At 39.7% G+C, this 27,707-nt stretch overlaps 2 protein-coding genes across 4 annotated transcripts in view; one reads left to right on the top strand and one right to left on the bottom strand.

Annotated features, from left to right (window-relative positions):
- Nucleotides 1-21,903, bottom strand: part of micu1 (mitochondrial calcium uptake 1) — a 38,862-nt gene extending 16,959 nt beyond the window's left edge. The window contains exons 1-5 of the mRNA XM_085428467.1: nt 21,759-21,903; nt 14,985-15,149; nt 13,728-13,923; nt 11,827-11,989; nt 5,836-5,879 (exon numbers count right to left, since the gene is read on the bottom strand). Coding sequence (XP_085284593.1) covers nt 5,836-5,879; nt 11,827-11,989; nt 13,728-13,923; nt 14,985-15,149; nt 21,759-21,760 — 570 coding nt within the window. The 5' untranslated portion in view covers nt 21,761-21,903. The remainder of the gene's footprint in view (nt 1-5,835; nt 5,880-11,826; nt 11,990-13,727; nt 13,924-14,984; nt 15,150-21,758) is intronic.
- A 4,597-nt stretch (nt 21,904-26,500) lies between these two features.
- mcu (mitochondrial calcium uniporter) overlaps nt 26,501-27,707 on the top strand; it is a 62,168-nt gene continuing 60,961 nt past the window's right edge. For 2 of the 3 annotated variants that reach the window (XM_085428464.1, XM_085428463.1), the window contains exon 1: nt 26,501-26,683. In XM_085428464.1, coding sequence (XP_085284590.1) covers nt 26,567-26,683 — 117 coding nt within the window. In that variant the 5' untranslated portion in view covers nt 26,501-26,566. The remainder of the gene's footprint in view (nt 26,684-27,707) is intronic. The other variant, XM_085428462.1, reaches the window with a different exon arrangement.

Here is a 27,707-nt window from a genome sequence, read left to right as displayed (position 1 = left end):
GAACTGACTGGAAAAAAAAGAAAGAAAGAAAAAAAGGTCAGTGACATGTAAAGCCTGACCGACAGTGCAGAAAGAGTGAAAGACGGGAGGAGTGTGACAAAAGATGCATTAAAAATGAATCAGGACCGTTGTGTCCTTTGCACCGCAGTATGTGATGTGGTAGCTCTGAGGTTACTGTCGCTTTTGTGGGTACAATAAATGATTTGAGTATCAGGGAAAACTGAATTCAGGATGACCTGCTTGAGGGTAAAAGTCAATCCAGGTCTCAGCTTGATATTTCTGAATGGTCTGACAGCCTACAAGCCCACTTGCACTGCATCTTCAACACAGCATGGCGCCCCATTCACAAACTACGCACCCCAACAAACACAAAGACGATGTGATTTTTCATCTTTTACTGAGCTGCAGACGATAATTTCTCCCTGTATATGATCGCATCATTGGACCAAAACACTGCATTCTGTAGGTGGGTCGGCAGGTGTGTGGGAGGAGAGAAAATTAATGCATTAGCCACCTCTGGTCTCAGGGGTAACCACAAAGCAGGTTTGCCATTAATAACTTATGCAGTGAGCACATTCAGTATAATGCTTCCTGATGTGGAACGCTCAATAAACAAATTTTGTTCGTTGAGGACTGGCAGCTGTCTTATAAACGACAGGTTGAACTGAATTAAAGGACCAGCTTTTGAGACAAACCAACCTCTAACTGAGTGGAAGAGAGAGAAATAGAGAAGGATCAGGAGTATTCAGTGTATTTTTGTGTATGATCTTTCAGTGTCAACAAAACAGAGAACAAAGAAAGCATGTAGAAAATTACACACAGCGGAAGAATATATACACACACACACACACACACACACACACACACACACACACACACACACACACACACACACACATATATATAAATAACAGCACCATTAGGATTTTATATATATATATAAAAAGTGGTCTGTATCAGTCCAAGCAGCAGGCCCTGGGAGCGTCCTGTGAGATCAGAAAGGGTAAACATGACAACAGTTGGTGTGACAAGTGGCGTGTTTTCCATTGGAGCAGCACTCCCTCTGAGTGACAGGTTTCGACTCTCCGTCGGTGGAGGTCATCCGGAAGACAGCGTTGCTTTACAAACACAGTGAGCCAGAACATGTAGGAACAGTTTGCATACATTTAAATGTACAAACCAAGTCCTGCCTCCAGTAACTCTAAACCATGCTCTACAGAGATCATGCAGCACTGACACCCGGACAGTCCAGAGGATGGATTTGTGCAGACTATCAAGCACACCAATTCAGCCTTGACATCAGCTAACAGAGCCTTTATGGCTTTTTTCTGGGCCCAAAACCACCCTGTGATGACATCATGCACAGAGAGGGGGCGCCGCCACCAGCTACTTTCTCTGTGAGACACAGGCATCAGAGCAGTGCATGCTGGGAAACAGCTCAAGTGCCAAAGCATTTGGAAAGCTACAGCTGTTATTAGAAGAAATGAAAGATGAGAAGAGAGAGGTGTGCGTGTAAAGCAAGACAGTGAGAGTGCAGGGGAACAGCACCATTAGCATGTCTTACTGACCAGTACTCTTAACAAAGAAATCATTTCAGCGAGCCTTTTTATTCTACCTTTGCAAAACTTAAAACAACTATTTATGTATGAAAGTAGGTGGACTTTACTTTGGGGTCCGATTAGTATATATAAATGATATAGGATTGCTGCAGTCTTTAATAATCGCTGTCAAGGCAAACTATAGCCTGCACTTTCAATAATTCAGCAGGGAAGGCATGGTATATAGCTGCCTCTAACAAAGCTTTACAAAGGGCACTGGGAAGGTCTCCAACACAACGTCCAATAACAATGTGGAGTTGGAGTTTGCATATTTGATACAGGATCACAGACAATGGGGCGTGTGTGCCTACTTCACATTATTGCACCACCAGTCATGATATGGTGAACAGGCTGTAACTTGCCCTTTGCTATGACTAGCTTATCTTCATGCAGTGCTGACTGACAGAAGCATTCAACCTGCTTAAAGACCAAATCTCTTTGACATTTAAACAATACTACAAGTATTAGGTATCTTACTGCAGCGGATCAAATAAAGAGACATGGCAGGGGTGGAGAAAGCTATAACAACCAAGTAAGTTATTTGCCAAGATAAATCTCAAAGTGCATAAGGCAGATAAGCATTTATATTACCAAGCTTTTTGGAGTCTGTTTAAAGGTGGTTAACAATTAAACAGACCAATTTCCTGATTACTAAAGCAGCTACTTGTGCAGGTTACTGTCCAGCTGCACTGTCTTTAAAGCGGTTACCAGCCAATCAGTAACAAGTACTTTGCATGGCCATATTCTGCTTACTATAAAAAAATAAAGCACTAAAGTACTACAGTACTGCTTTATTCTACTTCCATCCCACCTGCAGCAGCTTGAAGCTATGAGGGAAAAACCAGTATGGAATTTTAGGAATTGTTATTGGCAATCTAGTTAAGATGTAAATATTAAAAAGCACACTTTGGCTGCTGTCCTAGTCAAAGTGCATGTAAGTCGTGGTAAACACTGGAGAATAAAAGTGTCTGAATAGCCGTTCCCCTGAACTAACAATGGTGAACACCTATGCCCTCCATATTACTGCAGAGAAAGAGCCAGTAGTCAAAAGAAAGTAGAGAAATCAGAGGGAGAGGAGGAAAGAGTATAAAGGAGATAGAGGGAGTAGCAAGTGGCTACAGAGTGCATTTTTTCATTCAGGTGCACACATGCTGCTCGGCACACACCCCATACCTGCCAGAAGTCCTGCAGAGAGGGAGGGGCAGAATGAGAAGGAGGGAGCGAGACAGAGGAGATGAAGAGGAGGTGAAGGGGGAAGGGGAGTTGGTTGGTGGAGAGTGGGGATCAGCAGATGTAATGATTGGGAAAATGAGGCAGAGAAAAAAAGAGGGGATGTTGGGAGACGGGGAGTTGACAATGATGGTTATTCAAGAGGAAGAGAAGAGAGAACATGGGGGGAGGGGTGTTATTTGTTACATGAATGAGAGAGAATGGTTGATAAGAGCATGAGAGAATAATCAACAGTTAACAACGTCAGGTCACATCAACATTGGATTAGTGCAGCTGAAAAGCATACCAACATGATGAGGACAGAAAGAATAACCAGAGCGAGGCAGGGAAATAACAGCAGAAGGAGAGGTGCGCTTAAACGATTTGTCGAGCAAAGACAAGCAGTTAAAGATTTTTAAAACAATCGCGATACTGCACACATGGATGGAAAACAACACAATGAGCAGGTTGAGTCAATATGAACCACAACTGGTAAACAACCATACAAGTTTGTCTTACATAAAGACTGAACCTGGAACAAATTTAGTGTCAGCGGGAGATGGTGGACAGAAGGACGTACACCTACACATATTCCCACTTAACTATGCCCAAACATTGCAGTTGGCTTAGCTATTTTTAAATAAAACCATGGGAAGTGAGATACAGAGGCCTTTAGGAGACCTTTCATGGCATTCTCACACATGGTGTGGGCTTTAGCTTTGGTTTAGCTGAAATGCTCCCTTCGTACTTAACTATATTTCCATTCACTTCATGATTTAAACAGATATTGTACCATTACACTTCTCTGGGCATTTCATGTAGGTCTTACTCATTGTACTTTTCAGGTTTGTGTTAACCTAAATAGTAAAATGGAAAAAGTAATAGTTTACTCCTCTAAATTGCTAGAGGTGAGAAGAAGGTGTGTCTCTCTGGGCAAATGAGGAGTTAAGAAGATGGGAATCTCTCGGGCCACTCTAGCCATGGCAGTAAAATTGCCAGGGAAAATCCAAAGCTAAACATGCCTGGCAAATGCAAGAAACATGAGGACTGAAGCATCGGATCATTTACATAAACAGACAAGGGCCAGACAGGACGAGTGCTCCACTTTAATTTTGGTCTGCCACACAATTTCATAAGCCCCTTTGATTACTATATATCCCATACTTTTAACAGATTTTTAAAATATGGGTGAGTAAAAGTACTCTAGGTCTCACAAAACATAAGGTAAGGTAAAGCAAAAGAGCAGGAGCAGAGAAAGGAGTACAGGAAGAAACCTATGACAAAAAAGTAGACTGCAATCCCTCGCTACCTGTTCATCTGACTTCAATATGGAGATCAGGCAGAGACTCGTAGCAACCTGAGGCCTGATGAATTTTGTAATGAGGTTAGAAGCTACAATCGCCACACTGATGATTAGCTAATATTAAATGAACGCTTAGCTGTTGGGTGTTGAGAGGTGCTGTCCGAAATCTATGGAAGGGCAGTAATGGTCACTAATCAATATCAGTAAATGTACTTATGCAATATGATCTTGGTGATTTATATTCATGGAAATGTCAGCATTTAGAGCACTGGCACTAGCTCCCTGAAGTCAATCAGTGTCCATAAGGGGCCAGCCTATAATGCTTGCATGCTGCCATTGTCTTTGAAGAGGTCATTATACAGTGGGCGGGCCTTCTTTGTGCATGTCCCTATTATAGTTACTCTTAAGTGCTTTGTTAAAGGCACCTTCACACTAAATGGCTTTTCTGGCCTTTAATCCTTTTTCTGAATTTTAGAGCTCAAACAATAGTCAGAAAACAACACATTCGGGTTGGAAGCAGACAGCAAACGCAGGACCAAAAGCAAAGACACGAGCAAAGAAGTATATAAGATACTGTTCCTCTTCAATATTTAAGATGGCGGAGGCAAAAACATTTTTTGACTGTTATTCTAATCTAATATTTTGTTTTGACAAAACTGACTTACACACAACAGCTTAACAACAGAAACAAGGAAAATACAAAAAAATACAAGTTAAACATGTTATTCAGACAGCAGCATTAGATATTTGCTACTAATTTCTGGATTGTTTGCTGGATGTAATGATGTTTTCTATTTCTTTGCTTTCTCTTTGCCACTTTTGAAATGCTGCAATCCAACTTCCTGCGATAAGTATTTAATGTTTGTTCAACAGAGTTATAGATTCCTTTCATGCAAAGCTCTCCAGCATTACCAATTCATCCAGAAAAATGAACAAATGTAGTTCTGTCTCTATGCAAGATTTAATTCACAGTTTTCACACAAAGTTGCTAATATTTTACGAGTTAACCTGTGATTTGGCTCTAGTTATTTTTCTTTCAGAGGGGATAATACTGACTTTTATACTCACTTAATTTCAGTAAGACCAAACCTTATAAAACCTCACTCATAATTCCCTCTCTCTGTTTGCATATTTTTTTAAGTCATGAACAGATAAAAACCTTACTATAATCTGATGATTAAAAGGCTAATTATCAAGTGCAGACTTCATTTGCTTCATCTTTTCTGCATGAAGATACAATTCTAAATATTTTTAAATACATTTTTAAAAAAGGCATTTTTCTAAATGTCGACTTCACTTTGGTCTATTTCTGCTCAAGAAAAAAAAACACATCTTTTTTAGATTTGTGGATTATTCAGAGTAACTAGGCTGCTGATTAAGTTTTCAATGTTTTCAGTCTTTTAAAGCTAAAAACTAAAACAATCAACAATTTGTGTGACTGAAAAAATTCTTTTTCTTTTTTTTTATTTGTTTTTTATTTGATGAACTGATTCTTAAATCTGGGTAATAAACCCTTCTGTTGGACTAGTAAGATGTAACAAGCTTTGCAATAGGAAAGATATAAACCTTCTTCTCTTGGTTTACATTACACTCACAAAAATCCCACAACAGCTACTCTAAGCTGTTGTGGGATTTAAGAATTAAAAATTAAGCTATGACACAATTAAACTCCTGGTGACCTGCATGATGACCAAATAGACCAAGACCTAGACACCTGTTCCTTACCTTGCCATCATACCGCTTCACGATGAACTGGTCGAGGCCTAGATCTATGAAAAAAAGAGAGAGATACAAGGAGATTATAGATTTGGGCAGAAAAATTCTAACAAACGAAGACAGACTTATTAAGAGCATGAACCAGAGCAATTACATTTACTTGGTGTCACTGTTGAACCTCTGGTAACAAAAGACATGTGCTGGAGAATAATAATAGTCATTAACAAACCCATTTGCATTTTGCCAAACAATGATCAGCATTCAGCGTTTGCTGGCCTGATCATCAGTTACGACTCAGTTCTCAAACAAGGATTCATTTTATAGATCCAGATGAGCAACACAAACCAAGATCCACACCATGCAGGAATTGTATTTACACACAGATTATCTTGACACGAGTACTTTCAGGCATTTGGTTTAATTAGAAATCAGTGTTATTTCATGCCAACACAACAAACAATCACTTCGGTTACACACACACACACAATTTGGATCAGGTGAAAATCAGTCTCGATGCTTATTATTATGGTTCTGTTGCTTCTCCCTGAAAGGAGGACAGAAAATGTGATTTTTACTAAACTATTAATTATCCCTGAAAAATAAGTTCTTCGTTTTGCATAAAAGAGAGCCGCACCTTTTAATAAAGCTAAATCTAACTAACTTTGGTGTGAGGCGGCAATTTTCATCCATTATATGATAATTCATGCAGAACCTGCAGTCCTTTTAAATTCCAAAAGTCACACTCAAGCTTCTTTGGATCACACAGAGAGTAAGTTCAGACTGACCTCATTAAATCTAACTCTAACACAATAAAAAGACTTAAAAGTCTGTTTCATCTAAATTACAGGAAACCACAAATTAGTTCACTGGAGTATGAAAAAGCTACTTTTTTTCAGTAGTTGGTTCCCATGGAGAAGAATATAATATAAAATAATGTGGGCTGTGAGGATGTATAGACATTGATAAGCTTGATATTTAAAAACTCATTCTTTTTAATCTATATTGAGTATTACTCAGAAAGAGCAGACAGCTGTTGCACATCATCTACAACTTACATGCATCACTGCTATTAGAATTCAGCAGTTTTAATGGTGGAGGAAATTTGAAGCTCGTTGTGTAATAACAATATATTGTAAATAATCTAGCTTGAATAAAATGACAGTTTCCTATCCACCTTTGCACTGCATGTATGCACTGATACAATATTAGAACACTACAAGCATACACATGCTTGTAGTGTTCTAGTATTGTATCAGTATCATAAATCCCTCTGCTCATGAACATCGTGTAGTGAAAATGTGGCAAACTTGGACGGATCATATAGACGTAACAGAAAAGAGGGTGAAACCATGCTGCTGTTGGTTGCTTGTCTAATGGGGTCAGTTCTGGAAAAGCGGTGAGCAAAAGTAAAACACTTGAATTCCTCAATTTAAAACAAGCAAACTGTTTTGTCATAAGATGACAGACTAACTAAAGCAAATTGCTGCGAAAATCTCAGCCTCACCTTTAACCCCTAAAGTTCTTGACCTTCCAGAAAGTACGAACCCTGGAAGTTAAGAAATAGTAACAAGTTTTTAAGTTGTACTAGACTTAGGTCCAAAAGGGTCCCAGAAAAATTTCTGCAGGGGGGGAAACTTATGAACAAAATCCTTTCTTTTGGCTTTGTTATCTGCTTGTCCATCAGAGCACAGTTTATCATTATTTTAATGCCAGTTTAGCAAAAGACAGTAACCTTAAATAAATGAATAGCTTTAAAAAAAAATTGACACATGAGCGAAAGGTGAATCTAAGAATAAAAGGTTTGGGGACCAAGCTAAGCCAAGTCTTAAACATTATTAACAGATGGAATAGCTGAGAATCAACACAAATGTGAGACATCCAGACTAATCCTTATTGAGTGTTAAGCACGCTTGAGTCCTTTACTGTGAATGAAACGTTCTTTAACAATAAACCAAGAATACGACTGTGGATCTAACTGAATTTTGGAGTTGAATAGTAATGACAGATAGAGACGAGGGAGGTGATAAAACAAATCTATGCCAAGTTAAGCTTCCTAACTTCACAACTCTCCCATGGCTGTAGATCAAATATCTCTCACTGGCTCCATATTCGACGCCTGAGATCTGCTCTTGTTTGAACTTGTTAATTGATACACCAACTGCTGTGTCGTGACTTCTAAACACAGCATGACGGGACTACCCACCCCCTCCCTTCTCGTACTAGTATCCTTATAGCACGAACTTTCACAAGTCCAGAGCCATGTGTGTTGAGTGTCCCTGAACGGAGCACAGGGGAGGGGGGATGTGTTGGGTAAGGCGCTGCCATTTAAGTGACATGATCTCAGCATTTCTTAATGGAAACATCTTACCCTGTTTATTAATGACCATAAACAACCTGCATAGAAGTTGTGTAACTATATATCTCAGATCTCCAGGTTGTATTTGGGGCTACACTTCTACTGCAGGAGAGGAATCAGACTTGACATTTACTTATATCCACTGTGACAGACCAAAGAAGCTAAAGAGGGAGTACAATCATATGAAAGAGGAGGGTATGTCAGTGGGTGAAAGTATTGCCCTTTTCACACATGGGACACGTAACATTTCCAGCTCCATCAATCTGTTAAAGCAAGCAAATTTTGCCATTTACATCACTGTCATGCTAATGTTTCTCCTGAAATACCCAAAACGCTGATGGGACAAGCCATCACGAACATGATATGATCTACACAGGCCAGATTTGGCAGAACATCAAGTGAAATATAATACATGTGGTTAGAGTTTTGCCCACCAGGCATATATATTTTAGTAGCTACTTTGATCATTAGAGATGCATGTATGTATGTATGCAGATATCAAGGGAATGCATCCATAAACATATGAGCAAAAAAAATGGGAAAATTATTAACCTCTAGCTTACAACCAACAACTCATCTGTCTGGAGTGAACTATACCATGTCATGTGCTCTTAGCTCCTAAATGATCCTTTCTCTGTGCTCTTGATAACTTCCTGTTATTACTGAAGCTACAGATGTTGCCATGTGAGTAAATATGTGGAATTAACTTGTTTTGGAAAAGCTTTTATCTTACTAGTATCTGATACTAGCAAGTATCTGCTCTGAGGCATTGACATTTCCATTTTGGCTTTAGCCACATTGGTGTTTTTGAGCCAAAGTTAACACACTACCCTGTCATCTAAATGTGGTTAATTCATCAGCTAATGATAGCAAGCTTTGCTAGCATTAGCATTTGGCTTTAGTCGTAATCCTTTAACCAAAACTATTTTAAGTTTTAGTCATAATTTAGGAATCTAAATTCTTATAATTTTAATCAATTTTTTAGTTAACTAAACATCTAAAGTTGATACACTTGACTATAATATGCATTGATGCATTGAGAGCATCCTCACTGGATGCATCACCACCTGGAACGGCAACAGCACCGCTTACAACCGCAAAGCTCTCCAGAGAGTAGTGCGGTGTTCTGAACGGATAATTGGAGGTGAGCTTCCCTCCCTCCAAGACATCTACAGGAAGCGGTGCCTGAGGAAAGCGGGGAGGATCATCAAGGACTCCAGTCACCCCAGCCATAAACTGTTCAGACTACTTCCATCAGGAAGGAGGTTCTGCAGCATCCGGTCCCGTACCAGCAGACTGAGAGACAGCTTTTTCCACCAGGCCATCAGACTGCTGAACACTTCATAGACACCTCACCTTCACTACTGGAACTTCAACATTATGCACTCCATACTGTACATTAATGCCACTGTTTTGCACATGTCCAACTACCAACCTCTGTATATTTTATATACCGTAATTGTCGGGCTATAAGCCGCTACTTTTTGCACAAGCTTTGAACCCTGCGGCTTTTAGTCAGGTGCGGCTTTTCTATGGATTTTCCATGATTTTTGTGATATCGTAAGACGATTTGTTTTGTTCGTTCCGCTGTTGTACGGCACTACGTTGCCTGGCGGAAGGATCGGGGTTCAAGAGTGGTATGTTAGTCACATGTCCGTCCGCCAGGCAACGTAGTGCCGTACGAAGTAGCGCGAAAAACAAACTTCAAAGTAGCGTTACGCATTCAGCGGGAGGCGTGGATGACGAGCGCCGATAAACTTGCGAAAAGCAAGTTATGCCCAACTCCACCGGTGGATTCTGACAGCGTGGAAAAGTGCGAAAACATCCATGATCACCAACGGATTTTGAAGGGCTGGACTGCTGCATGATGGAGAGGAGGACACCGCCACGGCCCTTCTGAGGGTGTTCGACTCCGACACTGACAACGAGGATTTCTTTGGTTTTGAAAGTGACAACGAAGGAGCGAAGCGGAGAGTGGATGACGAAGCCATCCTGAGCCTGTTCGTTTCCGACATTGGAGAAGAGGACTTTGGTGGTTTTAGTGCGCAGGAAGAAGAGAAAGATGGTGAATGACTGACTTTTCTTCTTGTTAAAGCCGTGTCACTGCACCTGAGCCTAAAAGGTAGTCCGAATCTATTTTTCTGGTGTGCTGTAGGTTACTGTTATGTACTACATGTGCAAATATGTACCCATAACTTGTTTTTCAAAATATTAATAAAAGGGGTGTGTCTCCAAACAGCCATCTCTTTCCTGACAATTCCCTTTGTGCATATTCTCTTACATATGATAAGTCAACATTGAAACACCTGCGGCTTTTAGTCAGGTGCGGCTAATGTATGTACAAAACAGGATTTTCCCCTGATTTTAGCTTGTGCGACTAATATTCAGGTGCGCTTTGTAGTCCGGGAAATACGGTATTTTATTTTATTCTTTACTCTATTTGTAAAATATGTATACATACCCACACCCACACACACACACGTAGAAAAACATATTTAGTATACACATCCAGTAATGCATATACTCTTATATATTGTACATATATTTATTACTTTCAGATTTAGCCATTCTTATATTTTGCTTGTTTTACGTTATTGTATTTTTGCACAACTCTGTTGCTTGTGAAGCTCGCACACAAGAATTCCACTTGCATGTACTGTACCAGAGTACCTGCACATGTGATGTAACAATAAAAGTGATTTGATTTGATTTGATTTGACACGTCTTACTCATCTTACTCTCAAGCATTGAGATGTTGTCGTATTATCATGGGAGCTAGCTGTGCTATCATTCAAAGCTTTCAACAGTCCTAAAAGGTTGTTACAAAGAGATAAATCAGTTGGAGAGACCAAACCCTTGTTGCACAACAATGTAAACAAAATTATTTCTGCTGTATAGTATACAGTTCAACATGGGAGTCTAAACGGGACTCCCATTTAGAACCAGCTTCAAGTGGCCACTTGAGAAACTGCAGTTTTTAGCACTTTTGCGCTGACTTCATTTTTTTAAAACTGGAGGCTGCCTTTGGTTACACGAAACCAATTTCAGCTTTCATTTATGTTTTTCAAAACAATGGACTGAAATCATTACTGGATCAATTTGATCTATTCCAGCCTCTGACTTGTTATAAAGAAGATAAGTAAATATTTATTTTAGAGTCATTTCAATCTGTAATAGATGTGAAATTGTAAAGTGAATGCAGGAATACTAAACATAATTTTGTAGAGGTCTGGCAACGAAAGGCCGGTAAACAGTGTCTTTACTCCTCTGATGTTTTAAACCAATGTCAGTGCTGGAATGTGTTTAGAAAAACTCCCATAAAAAAGCAGCTTGGAAACTTCGGTGAAATTAGTTAGAGCATCTCACACTGAGATGTTACTGCCATTTAAGGCATTCTCCAAAACAATCCTGCATTCTATTCAGCTGAACTAAATAAAATGAACTCCACAGTCTTCATCTTGTTTATACCATACCTATATCTGGTAATGTGAAGGCATGCATGCTGAAAGTGTTAGATAAATGTGTTACAGAAAACATGCTCACTCTCACATTAAGTCAGTGTGCAGATGCCATTAATGGAAAGAAGAGCATGCACAGAAAGAGCTAAAAGAATATAAGCAAAAGTGGTGAAATTAAGAACTTACTCTCAGGCTGCTTCTCATTAGGTGTGATGGAGCGTATGAAGTCCTGAGGCGTCATGTAAACCTCAGCATCTCCATGCTCATTGATGACCTTCAGAGTGGCAAAGTAGCGGAAAATCTTGTCTGGAGTTGAGTAGGCTCGTATCCTGTTCTCATACTCCATCACCTGCCAACCAGCCAGAAAGCAAAATTAATATCACAAGATTCCCACTTTAGGCAAAAGCTTTAATGTAATATACATAAAAATCAACAAGATCAAATCAAAGAACCAGCAATATTTCAACCATGTGTGTAGACAGAAAATAACATGAGTTAAGTGAGAGTAGATTGAGTGAAGGGGAGCCCAGAGCAGCAGGAAACCAATTTGTCATCCTTGATCGGGAGGTATATTAACCTCCTGACTCAACTGCCACAAATTCAAATCAGGAACACAGAGTGTTTTCCTATTCGGGGTCAGTCTGCCTGCTAGGTTAATATGAAGGGAGAGTTACCAAAACTACATAAATCTGTAGACAACACAAATAACAGCTACAGACCATCAGCATGGCGCGACACATTAGCCCCTGTCAACTGTTATTTGCTGCAATGCCATCCACTTTTCAGGAGAAAGTTTCAAACAGATGTGGAGTAGCTGGGAAACATACAGGGCAGTGTGTGTTTAGAATCTGTGTTGGGCTGGAACCCAAACAGGTGGTTATTTTGTGTGACATTGATTGATTGCATTCACTACAGAAACTTCTTTTGGCAAAAGAAAAAACATTTCAGAGCTTCAACTTTTTGTTATCAAACTCAGTTTTATGATAAATATCTGTGGGGAACAGTCACACAGTCACACTACATTCACTTCAATTTCATATTTATGATTACATGTGTCAGTGTCGGTACTCTCACTTTAGGAGACCTTAATAGTCTTTGGGGAAATCACCATGAGCATGTCTCCAGCAGAGGCAACCAACTGTGTATGGATGAAGGTCTATTAGACAGTTGTGTGGAAATGGCAGAGAACTGAGTGACTGACAGAAAGACTGGGTTGCACTCTTCTTTCTCTCTAGCTTTCATCTGATTGTGTTTACAGATTATGGATCTCAGCATTTTCAACACTGATGAAGACATGAGCTGTCTTTCAATTTAAATAAAAAATTCAAAAACCCAAACAAAACCAGGAAGGTAAAATTCAAGTCACACGAGGAACTTATTATTTTGTGTTTCGCATTTTCACTCAGTGTTGTGAAACATCTAAGACAGCGGTAGCACTCAGTTTAAAAAAGTGACACCACTGAATTTCAAACACAAACATTGGAGTAAAAATGTCTTCCTGCTGCATGATTTTGCATTATTATTATTTTTATTATTATTATTAAGCATCTCCTGATCTGACCACCTAATGAATAAAACACAAAGAAAGCCAAAATCTGTGGATATGCTCAACATACACTTAAAATTCCAACACTGGACCACTTCAAAGACAGTCAGCCCTTAGACATCTATTTGCTTTTTACAGACTGTGGCTGCTCCTCAGAGTGACTGCGCAATTTTTACATCATTCAAAAAAAAAAAAGTTCTTCCTCCTTTTTTTTGTTTTTATCCTCACATCCTCCAACAAGCAGTGCAACAAACACTGCTTATTTGGCATCAAATCAAAGATCCTTTGTTCTTTATCTCCATATCCTTTGTCATCTTCTGCCTAATTAACAGCAATAAAATCATAGGAGTGGGACATTCCTGTTCTTTATGCATGCTGATTACCTCATTACATTTCTTAGTCTCAGCAAATATTCTGTCAAAATATACTAGCTCTGGCATACTGGAAATTGCTTGCTGGGGGTTTCAAAACACCATTGTGGAGATGAATTAAATAGGAAGACTGACTGCATGGCTCTGAATGGTTATTGTTTATTGATCACCTTGCGGTCACGGAATCCAGAGCGTTGCTTCTTTTTTTTCCCCTCTCCACCTTCGTCTTTTTCATCCTCATCTCCACTGCTGGCCTCCACCGATTTCTCTGACTCCGTTTCGGAGTCTGGGTGTCTCCCAAAATCCGGTTCCTCTCCACTTACTTGCTCAGAGTGTCGAACAGAAGACCCAGCATCTGCATATGCTCTGGTTTTGTAAATAAATTTAACAAAAAGAGAGATCAGATTACAAAACAGATCAATACCTGGGGGACAGATCGATGTTATCTGAATAGATGAATAGATAGTTCAGCAATATGTCTTTGTGCTTTGCTCTAGTACCAAGTAGATCTCGGGAGGTATGTAGCAGACTGTGTTTTGCAGCTAGGTGTGTACTGTCGCTATGATGCTAAACAGATTGAAAAACAGAGAGGCAAAAGGGCCAGGAGATTATGTGCTCTGCTGTGTTTTGCTCATCGGTGCAGTGCGGGGAGGTTTTACTATGGCAGACTCCCACGTTACCATTTTTCTGACTAAACTGAAATTGGAATAATAATAATAAATAGCTGGGACTGTCTGGAGCAGGCTGAATAATTCAGTTTAATGACACGCGTTGAAAATGAAGCCCAGGGTGAAGGCCTGGAACAGTCTCGTTCCATCAGTCTCAAATGCCCTGAGTCGCCATCCATCACTCTGCCTCCTGCAGCACAGTCAGTGTGTCCCCATAGAGCTCTAACCTCAACACCTTCTCCAGCAGATTGTCTTAACTAAACAACAGGCTTTAAGGCAATGGATAGCCATAAAAACACAACAAGCAGGAGAATGAAATGTAACATGTGCTCTAAAGTCTAGCTGCTTTTGAGTACTGAGCCAAAAGCAATTCCTAATTTGCTCAATGAACCTCAAGTCCTGTTCACTGAATGCTGTCCCATAGAACAGTGCTGAAGTTTAAACACATGATGGAAAACCCACTTCAAAAAATGGCGTGTCATTCAAGTGACAAAAAATCAATAAAAATGAAACTCAACAAACATGTTTAAATTGAATTCCCAGTCATGCCACATTGTATTAAGCAACACTAGACAGGCCTTCAGCCGAGAAGCAATCTGCACCTTGAGCAGGCTGCTTGTAAATCACTGAGTTGTTTACACATCAGCTTGCTTCAAATTGCTTCTTAAGGAACAAATGCAGTATTTTTTTAAGACCACTATTATTTTAAGAGCAATAAAATGAGGCACAAGGGTGTAAAAAAACAAAACAAAAAACTACCTCTTCCACAGCAGTCCAGCACTAGCAGACACACCGGTTACCCCAGCTAGGGCTGCCAGCATCAGCCTTCTCCGGCCAGACTCTCGCACTGCCCCGCTGTGATAACGCCGGGACAGCTGCGCGAGCCCCACTGAAACTGCGGACAATGCCCGCAAGTGGAACATCCTGCAGAGGGACGAGAGTAAAGGTGAGACAAAGACAGATGACACTCTTGCAGTATCGGTATGTACAATGACAGAAAAAAGCAACACACACCTATTAAATTGTGTTTCTGTTTTGTATTCTACTACTGTATGCCAAAACTGAATAAATAAAAACTATGAAATAATTTCATGTTAAGTATGTGAATACAAAGGATATGAAAATTCTGAGCTGAGTACATAGTTTCATAACTTTTATCTGTCTTAGAAATCACCAGTTAAAGCTACCTCAGATTAGAGCCCACATCAGTGCTTTGCAGAGTTTAAGTCACAGACAGATCTCAACCGTGGTAAAGAAAGTTTAGAAGCCTCGTAAGGAAATCAAAGAAGACCAAATTCATCTTGTCTTGTTAACGTCTGAAGAGGAGCAATGAAAGCATCCTGACTGGAAACATCACAATCTGGTATGAGATGTGCACAGCAGAGACTGGATGGGTGCTGTGGGCGAATTAAACCCCCCTCAAGAGTATCCCAACCACCCATCTACACATCATAAGTGGTATTAGGGAGTTGAGCCCAATATCCACCTTGCTATCACCTGGCAAGCAAAACGGGAGTATCTGCTGCTGTAATATCAGCAGTTTCTTTCCTCATGCTGTGAACTTACTGCATACTTTAGTGCAGTTTTTTATTCAGTTTATTCAGTCATTCTTTTACATTTTTGTTAGCACCATAGCAGATTACATGTAGACTATATGTGCCATCATTTGATCATCTTGCACAATTATAATAAATGTTGAAACAACTTTCTGATAAGTCCGTGTGAATCAGCCCTTCATAGTCAATCTGCTGCAAAGATTATTAACCAAACAAACCTGGTCAAAGACCACACAGGTGAAGGTCTGCCCTCTGTGCTTCCTGCTCAGCACCTATTAACACCCATCCCTGTATATTTAGTGACTAATTTAAGCTTTTTTTTTTGTTTTAAAGTTATTACTTTGTAAACTCTTTGATTAAACGTATTGGACAATTGAATCATTATATATGTGTGCACACCTATATTTCATTAACTCCCTTAGTTAGGATAATAAAAACAGAAACCTGTACTTTGGCCTTAAGATTTGTAGCCACAGTTGTAGTATTTTTATTTGCTTTGATTTTGATTCCAACAAACAGCATGTCAGGCAGTCGGATTTCCACTGTGAAGTAAGGATGCCTGATTATAGCAGAAATCAAAACTAGGATTATTTAGCTGAGATTTAACACATTTACTTAAAAAAAACATACATAAAAAAAAAAATGATTAGTGGATTAGAATGGCAGTGTGCTATCCCTTTAAACTGGCCGTAGGTGGGGATGTAAGAGTGATTGGTTGTTTGCTTTTTCTAGGCACTTTGTCCGCTGATATGGACTCCAATCCCAGCCAATCCTGATCAGATACGAATGTAAGATAACAAAGGAACAGACAGATAGATGGATGAACTACACATGTGGATTCATACCACAAGATCCTCTAAACACTGTAAAGCTAGCACATAGCTACCACAGTACTAAACACCTACCTTGTCCAATTATAAACCATGGAAGTCATAGGTAAGGATTTGCAGATTTTAACCCCCCCAAAAAAGTAATTAACAGTCACCTCAAGAGACAAAGCTTAGAACAATGGGAGTTCACCATTGGGATCTGCCTTCACATGGCACTGTAGACAAAATGGTTCCCTAAAAAGTCAATGTAGAAGGTCCTGGTTTTCCCACATACCTCAATTAATAAACAACGGAAAATCAGGGATAAAACTAATTGCCACCAGTGCACCTAAGCTCCAGAACTTCATTTTCAGCTATACTGTTGCTTAATTCTTCAGTGTCACGGAAAGATGATTAACAATTAGGAAAGGGGCTACTGGTGTGTATCTGTAGCTCCCATGTGTGCACTTTTCAAACTACATGATGGAGGAGTTAACCCCACTGAGGCTCAAAGCTACCACCTGTCAATATCCTATTAACAATTCAGGCACCAACTGTCAAGCAGACTCAGCAGAAAGAACAGTGAAACATGGCATATGCTAATTGGAGTGTTCAGTAGCCCATGACAATAAGGACTAAAGGGAACAGTGAGCATGCATCCACACTATTATACTTTTTGGGACTGGGGGAAAGCCTAATGGTAAAGGAACGACACCAAAACTTTATAGAAACAGACCAAAACTCACATGATGCAACAAGAAAGCCCAAAAATGCAAGTCGTTGGTGTTGCAGAAATCTTTAGTATTAATAAACTTCTTTATATTTTAATGCCTTTCCAAAATTCACCAAGGTACATGTACAGTAAACAAAGATTTTCAAAATGCAAACTAACTAACATATTTATGACACTGGTATATCCCCACAGTTGTGTGAGAGCCAGTGAGTGTCTGCACATATGCCCACACATTCATCCCCTGAATGTCTTTCCAGCAGTTTGAAATTAGTTGGCTCCCAGAACAGCAGCTGACCAAATGTTATTTGCAACTCTGTGTTATCTAACTCATAATTACTGAGTTCACTGATGAGTGCTTTCATTTTCACTAGAATGCACTCATTTTGTCTGAGTTTTTGAATCCAGCACATTTTCATCGCAGCACTTTGCTTTCACACCTCCCCAAAAACTTCGATGCCTAGTTCAACTGGAGCTAAGACGATAGAAAGCGGTTTAAAAACTTGAATGAAGGTCTCCAAAGGTGAACTGTTAAATGCAAAGTTTGCTGAGGCGTGAGTGCTGCTGGTTTGGAAATCCAAACCAGACAGCCACCTATTCCCCGCAACCTCCACTACATTTTGATATTACGATATTTACGATATTTACGATATTTAAATTAAAATAAAGCCATTGTTCAAAATAAAGTTTTTAAAATATAATACACCAGTTTTTGCATAGAAATGATATGATATCAATATTAACCAACCGTTTGCCATTTTATGCAAATATAATTACCTACATTTTCACAAAGAAGTTAGATAACAGGTCCTAAGTACAGTCAGTTAGATTTCTTTGGCATTAACTAATACTCTGTAGCTAGCACAGCAGCTCAATGGCTACATCGTTTTGCTAGAATAACAGATTTAGGTTTGGAAACCTTTTACAGCACTTAAAGTAACAAAACTACATGTTATCAACTTCAGCAATGTTATCTATAATTCAGCTGTCTTCGGCAGCCTGTCTCTCCCAAACAACATCTCCAGCCCTACACAAAGCCAAGTGGAAAGCTAGTAATTTGTTTATTAGTCTAAAACCAAAGATGAACAGATGCTGAGTGATCTCAAACATATGTAAGTCTCATAGCAGGTTAGTGAGTCCTGGCTATAGCACTATTTGCTCTGCTGCTGAGTTACAGCTACACCACCAAACAAAGAGTATGGGCTTTTACTCTCACTGTTTTTGCCTTTTCACAGCAGAGGCAGCAACACAGTTATTGACACTCTGAAATGCTCCTCTGTACAGAGTAACAGAACAAAACAAAGACTAAGAAAAAGTGAGATGGCAGGGAAACCACCCCAGGGGTGGTGTTGCAGCAATGTGATGTCTGGACACTGCTCCTGACTGTAACAACTATGGCAGCTACGGTGATTACTGTACTGCAGCTGAAAGAATTTGTAATGATTTTAGCTCTCAGCAGTACCTTGGGTTTTATTTGATTTTGGGAAGTAAGGCAGTAAGGTGCATTACTTAACTTTACTACACTGCAAAATATGGAGCAATGACACTTTATGTACTACAAAACTGAAGAACTAATGTCATATTTTTTGTATATTTTTTCAAATTCTGACTTGACACAATCTCGTGAATCCTTTCCTCCAACCGCCAGACAAGAAGACAAGCACACACATGCGCCAGATTCAATTTAAAAAGAAAAAGAAAAAGGGATGAACATAAAATATGGATTTAAATTTCTTGATCTTTTTGATTCCTAGCTACTAGTTGAGGGTCACTCATTTAAACTAGTTAATAATGTTTGCTTAAATCTTTGAAATACATCTACCAAGTGAAATTAAACATTTTCAAAGGGGAAGTTATACACGCTCTGTGTAATCTCCAAATGGGAAGCCTAAAGCTTGTTCAGATAATAACTTTGTGAAAGGACACTGGAAACTAACTTGCATAAAAGCCAGTGAGCCACACTACAACAAAAACCTGCCCATTCGTTATGTCTAACTATGTAAAGAAATGAAGCAGTCAGTCCAAAATTTGCTTCTCATTCATATCTATGTGGCATATATACATTTATTCGGTTTCTACTCTGCTCTATTTTACCGTGTGCACGTTCTGTATAATGAAAAACATACATCTTTCATCTGAACAAAACAGCAAAGCTGTAAAAGAGAGAATATCATAAGGAAAACAGCATTTCATCATCCTTTCAGTCTGATCACAAACCAACAAAGAGTCCTTCAATGTACTCTTTTGAAAACCTTACATTAAAAAAGTTTTAAAAGCGTGCATATTTTGATTACAAACTAAAGGTAATTGTAAGCTGTTAGAGTTCCTGATATATATTTTTAATTAGGTTATAATGGAGTAACATCTGATAATTTTTTTTCTTTCTTTGCACCTGTACTTAACCATGCAGGAATGCTTTGTCTTGGCACGTTTTTGGAGAAATTTGAGTGCGAGACTTCATTCCTTTGGCATGCTCAAACTTTGAGTGCTGTTTTTGATTGCAATGCTTGTCTCCTCATCAACTCCATCAACGCAAGCTAAATCTGGAACACAGCAGCCACAACAAAGGGGGTGGCTGTGTTAAAGTTAAATGCTCATTATTATCAAAGTACATGTAAAAATATCCTAAACCTTGCAGAGCATGACTTAGCTACTTATTAAACTCCATCCTGTTATTACAGCTTTATAAATCCAGTGCCGCCCTCACGATATCAGGCAACTTTTTTCATGTATTTATGAGTGTTTAAAAATGATTAATTTACATCATATTTCAAGAATTCAGTCTAATTTTTTGAATCCAGCACATTTTTAATTAGAGAGTTTTGCTTTTACACTTTCCCAGAAGCTCAATGCTAAGTTCAGCTGAAGCTACAATGATAGAAAACTATCATCGTAAGTCTAGTTACAAGGCACACTGGACCTGGACTTGAAGAAGGAGCAGGTAAATCAATGTCCTCAACAATTATTCTTCACTACCTAAAAGCAAACCTTTTTTTAATATAAAGTGTGTGTGTGTGTGTGTGTGTGTGTGTGTGTGTGTGTGTGTGTGTGTGTGTGTGTGTGTGTGTGTGTGTGTGTGTGTGTGTGTGGAAAACACGCCACTTGTCACACCAACTGTTGTCATGTTTACCCTTTCTGATCTCACAGGACGCTCCCAGGGCCTGCTGCTTGGACTGATACAGACCACTTTTTATATATATATATAAAATCCTAATGGTGCTGTTATTTATATATGTGTGTGTGTGTGTGTGTGTGTGTGTGTGTGTGTGTGTGTGTGTGTGTGTGTGTTTGGGGGGGGGGGGGGGGTGTAATCTAAATAGCCTATGGCATTAAAAATTACATTTTATGATCTCAGGTGAGACCACAGATTCATTCCAGTTAAACAAACTTTTTTTTCCCACCCTAGGGGTACACATACACAGAGAGATGGGGTTATTTTCAGAAGTATCAAGAGCATTCAGAATTTTAAAAAGAACAGTTTGGATATATGGACCAGTACCTCATTAAAAAGAAATAACTAAAGCTTTCAGAAACTGCATATCGTTGTCAAGTGTATCTGGGTCAGGACTTTCTCACCTTTGTTACAATACACTGGCTGCCTGGTAGCTGATTTTAAACTTACAGAAATTACTTCTAAAGCCTTACATGGCCTCTTACATACATGCATTATACATTTACTCATACTTGTGCTCCTCAATTCAATCCAAGCTTTTAAAAATCATATACATAACATAAAAGACAAACATGCAGACCTGAATTTTTAATGGGTGTTTTGCGACACCCAACCCAAAAAAGCTATGTATTGTTCCCAAATAAATTAGGAAATGTTTTCTTTGGGTAAGAGCTAGCATTGCACTATCCTTTGAAGCATAATCATTTTAGTCTCTGGGTGTTTCGTGTAAACATGCAATAATAATAATCTTAGACAAACAACTGAAAGATACACCTTCCTGTGTTTGTGTTCAATATGACATGGCCCACTGTTAACACAACACCAAAAACACACACAAAAACAGCTAGCTGTCAACAACTGGCTCAAAAACACTGGTTAAGGTGATGTTAGTGTTGCGTTTGGCATGTTGAAACGGAAACACGAACAGCTAGAGCTGTTCATTTGATAGTGATCCCAGTGTTTTGTTTTTAGCCGCAAGTTAACTTCGTTGACAACAGCATGACGGGCTACAAGGTTAGCAGCTACCCGTCTAACCAATAATAAACTAAATGCTTCTATCGTCAGTCACTTGTTAATGTCAATATTTAGCTGGTTAGTTCGGCAGTCAAGTAATTGTTTCGTGGGGTAACTCACGCTGGCGAGCTAGCTAGTTAACGTTAGATTTAATGGCAAGTGCTAGCTCTACTAGCAGCTATTTCATCGTTTTGTTACACACTGCGTCATTACGGAGCTTTCTTATAGCTCATAGGAGGCACGGTTACTTACATAAGCAGCGATAAAAACACCACTCAGTCCAAAGTAATAACGTCTTCACCGATTCAGAGTACGTCTTTGCTCAGTGTGTCTGCAGTGATGGAGTACTTCCGTGTTTCAGAGAGGGTGGGACAACATCTCCGTACCAGCCCCATGCATTTCACACAGGCACCCTCCCATCATCCCTCCGTCCAGGTTTAGGCGGAATTACAGTGTAAGTAAAGGAAAATCAAAAGTCTTGTGGGGACTTTAAGTTGTCTAATCGAATAGGTACATTATGGTCAGCACAGCACAACTGTTTTACTTTTTTTTTTTTATAGGGCTTACAGAGAAGGGTCCAAAAAGAGAAAATATTCAGAGAGTGGCAGTTCTCTTTGTGAACAGACAGACTGCTTCAAGGGAAGGCAATGCACTCAACTCACTCAAATAACCACTCTTTACAAGGAAGGCATGCAGAAGAGCATCTGTGAACACACAACACACTGCTACAGCTGCATAGGACCTCACCAAGTGGGACTCTTATTAGCTCAGAACAGGAAAGAGGCTGCAATTGACACAAACTCACCAAAACTGGACAATAGAAGACTGGGGAAACATCGCCTGGTCGGACAAGTCTCGGTGTCTGTTCTAACAGTTGGCTGGTAGGTTCAGAATTTAGTGTAAAGACCATGAAGGCGTGGATCCATCCTGCCTCACAGCAGTAGTTTAGGCTGCTGCTGCTGGTGGTGTAATGTTGTGAGGGATTGTTTTTTTAACCAACTGAGCCTCATTTAAACACCACAGCATAGCATACCATCCTTTTATGACCACAATGTACCAATCTTCTGATGAGTACATTTAGCAAGATAACGCACCATGTTGTACAGCTGAAATAATCTCGAACTGGTTTCTTGAGCATGACAATGAGTGCACTTTACTCCACAGTAATAAGATCTTAATGCAATAGAGCATCTCTGGAATGCAGAAGAACAGGAGGGTCGCTTCATGGGTTTGCAGCCCAAAAATCTGAATCAACTGTGTGATGCTGTCATTCCAATATGCCCCAAAACTTCTGAGGTACTGTTTCCAGTACCTTATTGAATCAATACCATGAAGAATTCTGAGGGGAAAAGGGCTCCTACCCAGTACAAGTAAGGTGTACCTACTAATGTTAGGCCTAAATACAGATTCAACAATTCTATTTCAGGTTTAAAATTTTAGAATAAAATAAATTTCATTTGGTATTATGTAACAATATTAAACTGAACTGAAAGAGAGTGTCTGATTTCAGTCATATGTCTTTATAGAGTTCCAGATTAAATAACGAGCCTCTCCACAGTGTGCCAGTTATAATTGTTGCCTTGAAGAGCCAACATATCTGGTGGTTTGCATGCAAAATGTGAAAGGAAAAACTGGAGAGCGGCTGAGCTTGCCTTGGGACGTTTCATGACTGCAGGCTTTTGTCACATCCACTAACAATGTCACCCAAATTTCACAATGATGCACAACCTAGGCCTTTAGAAATGCCAGAAATGTCAGAAGAGTTCTAATAATATTAATTATTCTCATTAGTCAGACTTAGATTGATAACATTTATCCCTTAGCTACTAAGTGAAATGAATGAACACACAAGATATATCTGAAATTGAACACACAAGGCTTAAAGACGTTATATGTCCACCTAACAGCCTCGGGTCATACAATCTTTGCATTACATGCAGTAGGATGCAATGCTTATGCAACCAGGTGTCATGGCTTAAACTATAAATTTATAATAACTCAGTGAAATGCTTCATTGAGTCAGCTCTCTATGATTGTTTGTGTCTCTGTCTGTGTGTGTTGTCTCAAACAGGTGATACAAACTTGAAGTGATTATCAACAGTATAATAATATCACATGCTCACACACCGCAACTAATATTGCTGCCTTCCTCCTTTGCAAATTGTCACCCATTCCCCTTCCTTTTATCTTTTCATAAAATCTTTGTTAGAACAAATTGTATCTGTGCTGTCTTTTAGTCTACAGTTGTTTGTTTTTTCTTAAATAAGGGACACTGTTTAAATATGCCTGCAGCTCCTCAGCATAGAGTTCATTAGGACTCACAATGTATCACCAGAATGCCACAATAGAAACCTGTCAAATACTGAAATTTCAAATTGGATGTTATTAGTTTTACTACAATAACCTCAGCATCACCTAGAACTCCACAGCAGTGCTCTTATTCATATTGACTCCTTTATTGACCCATAAACATGTATAACATGAAAGTTGGTTTATAACATTTTGTACAAAATTAATGGGCTACAGTTCAGAGAATGGAAATGGAGTTTCTATGAAACTTGTGAGACAAGAAAAAAAAAGAATGCATGCAGTGCAAATGTCAGCCTACATATAAATAAATATGAACATCCAGGCCAAAAATGTTTCTGTAGGCATGGAAGCATATTCAGAAACATGTCTTCCTTCCACTACTGATCAAAGCCATCCTGCAAATGTGGCAGTGCAAAGGTGGAGCAGGAGATAAGACCAAACCTCAACTGTTTTTAGAAGGATGTTTAGACACTGTTGTTAACTCTTTTAATTTTGGTTGGTTTAAGAGGGTGTCACACTGTTGAGAACCACACTGAGGAACACCTTTGTAAATCCATGAAGGTGTGTTGTTCGTCTGCAACAACAACAACACCTTCTTTTTTATTCTTTTTTTGACATGAGAACAAAAGCTGGCTCCACTAACATCAGTCTTATTTCTCTGACGTATTCCACGTCTGCACACCCATGCATGCTGTCTTTGAGCGTTACTTCTTTCATAAAACCACGGGTGGAGCTCTTTTGTATTTTCACGCTGGGCGACATTTCATTCAAGTACAGACATGTGTGAACACTCATATTTACGTGGCAACCAAACACACCTCATTTTGTACTCTCCTCAAATCACTCATCATGACCTTGAGAAATGGTGGCAGAGGGTGTTTCAAATCTGTACCGTCTCTATTAAAATTAAATTAAAAATTCAATCATATGAGGATAACTGGGGGGAAAAAAAGATTACTGTCAGCAGTGGTTTTATTTGAGTCGCACAAATTTAGTGCTGTAGAGACTTGTCATGTCCAATTTATATCAGTAATTTAATTTTTATTTTAATTTGTGTATTAACACGAGTGTCTTAGTGAAATTAACTGGGGTATCATTGAGATTTTCCATAAAGTGGTTTTTTTTTCCCACTTTGGTTTGGATATATCTAAATACTTAGTTACTTTCAAAAGGAATGGTGTCACCTGGTCTTATTTTCTTGCACCTGCAGTGTTAGTGTCTTTACGTTGGTGATAACTCACCCGAAGTATCATAACTGTAGATTTTGAGGAAGATAAGAAGTTGTGCTGTTACAATAATGTGGCATGTAGGGCATTTTAGGTTACACTGAGATCAAACACCACGGTCTGATATGTATAGCTTCTCTTTATTAGCTGATTTAATGCTGTGGACACAGTTTGGAGTACAAACAAATCATACACGTCTTAGCTCTAATGAAATCTAATACATGCAGGTAGCTTTTCTTTGCTGCAAGCTCTTTAGTTTACACTGCTGACGCATCATGTGCAAATGCACCACCGCCGTGACACAGTTAGAGCAGACGTCTAAAGGTTTATTTGAGCCAGTGCACGGTAGTGTTTGGCACCACACAAAAGATCCGCCCTGTGAATCGATGCAGGCTTGAGGCCTTGAGCAGATCCTTGTCCATGACTGGGAATTTGCATTTAAATTGCATCACCCACACAGCCTGATGCAGTGCACCTGAGGAAGTACAGAAGGAATTGGGATGAGTTCAGGAGCAATGACATACTGCTACTGTATTTGAAATAAATACATTATAAAAAACATAAGACAAGCAACAAAACAACGAATTTGACTCATTCCTTATCTTTCTGCTCCTTACTTTGGATCTAAAGTTGTGATAAGAAACCATGTGATCACATAAATCACTGCGGTGAATTACACAAAATGTGTTTGTTTTTGTCTTTTAAGAGTTGCCTATCTGGACTCACCCTTGACCAACACAGGTGTGGTAGGTGGTATTATATGATGGGCTTGGTCAAAGATTACAGACAAAAACAGGTTGCATTCCACGGTGGGGAGTCTCCTTGACATTCATTGACCAAACAGACCCATTAGCACTCCCATTAGCTGAATTTGCAGTGGATGGATGATTCTCCAGAAAACAGTGCACCTCATAAACTGCTTGCCCCATTGAATGGCCACAGAAGCTCTGAAATGTAATGAAAGCCTACCTGTTTAAAAGATCAGTTCACTTATATTTGATCCAGGAACACAAGTGTGACTGAAGGACAGGTTATATTTGATATTTGGCTATAGATGGATAGAGTGACGAGTGACAGAAAGACATTCAGACAGGTTGCACTGTGCACTGTGTTAAGTGTGAAGCTTTAAGAATGAAACCCTCTTTTTAAAAAACAACAAAAACATAGTACACATGTTTTCTTATTTGGTTAAACACATTAGACATAAAAACAATGATTTTCACCGAGATGTGTGTATATAGTTCCTTCACCCATGCCACTATCACCAGACTTCTTTTTTTTTTTGAATTGCAGTAGGGTATATTGTCACTGGAGACAGGTGTACTGCAGTCTTCGCATAACATACATTTTTTTGAACTAGTGCGCACAGAAGTGCATTATCTTAGCACACTGGTGCAACACTGGGCATGTGTATATCATAGTCCAGCCCCGCAAACCCGCCCACCCCTCCCTCTGTGCTTCTTCGGTGCCTCTCCGTCCGCCCGCCCGCAGCAGTCTCCTTCACGGCGAGCTTTCACTACAGAGATGGCTGTGAAAGTGTGTAGATCAGTACTCCTCTTGTCCCGGAGCAGCGGAGCGGTGGCCAGCAGCCGCCCCGCACTTGTTGTCTCTTCACAGCGGCATCATCAGCATATAAGACCGGTAAGTCCCAGGACGTCTGAGACAGCTCCGAGAGAGAGAAACAGAGAGAGAGAGAGAGAGAGAGAGGGGTAGGGACCGAGATGGCGAGGCTGGACCGGAGAGAAGGCAAGCGGGGCTGGCTAAGGAAGTGAAGCTAACTAGCGTCAATATCTCCCCCACTTCATTTATTTCTTTGAGGTCGAGCTTCACGTAAAGGTGAGGCACACGACGAGTCATGATACGTATCCCAACCTGGTGTCGCGTGGATATTTTAATCCACGGTGGGACGTAGAGGTTTGACAGAGAGGCAATGCAGCTTTTTGGAGCACTTGAAACCCATCGACACCCCGCTGCTGCTGCCCCGCCGTTTACTGTAACTAGCCTTCAAACATTCGCCTCTCAAAAGCTTCATAACCCGTGATTTAAAAAAACAACAACAAACCCAAAACCCAGAAGAAATCCTTCAACTTTGCAGGCATATGTTAATCCCAGTATCATTCTGATCAGCGAATATGAATTAGAATAAGACCCAGTTTGAGCTTCTAGGTTGCAGTACCTGCTAGGGTTGGTTTGACTGTGGAAGGGTATGGATGCCTTATTTTTTGTGCTTTTGCAGTAAAGGTGTGATTGAGAGCCCGTGGCTGATGGTTAGCCCCATCTCTCTGCTATTACCTGGTGTGTGTTTGTGCAGCAGCAGAAACTCAGAACAATGAACATCTGTCCAGACCTGAGGAGGAAGTTGTGCTTGTGTGTGTGTGTGTGTGTGTCTGCAAGAGAGCTGAAGAGAGTTATCCATAGATGCACTCAGTGTTGACACATGAGGCTTCACAGAAACATGGAAGTCTGTACTTGGATGATGTCAGACTCTCCAGCCAGCCTGCTGTTTCTCCCCTCCCTGTGGGTGTTTCCCCATTCATCAGGGAAATCCTAGGTATTCCTGCAAGCTGATGCAGGTCTTTTCTTTACATGGTCACTGTAGTAATGGATGCACCCTCAACAATGCTCACAATAACAGGAAGGCAATTGCGTTTACAGAGCTGTCACT

Source organism: Rhamphochromis longiceps, linkage group LG13 (assembly GCF_057381845.1).
Source record: "Rhamphochromis longiceps isolate RC_006_pf linkage group LG13, R_longiceps_female_GT1.1, whole genome shotgun sequence".
NCBI lineage: Eukaryota > Metazoa > Chordata > Actinopteri > Cichliformes > Cichlidae > Rhamphochromis > Rhamphochromis longiceps.
The sequence above is the reverse complement of the archived record's forward strand: the minus strand, read 5'-3'. Positions and strand labels throughout refer to the sequence as shown.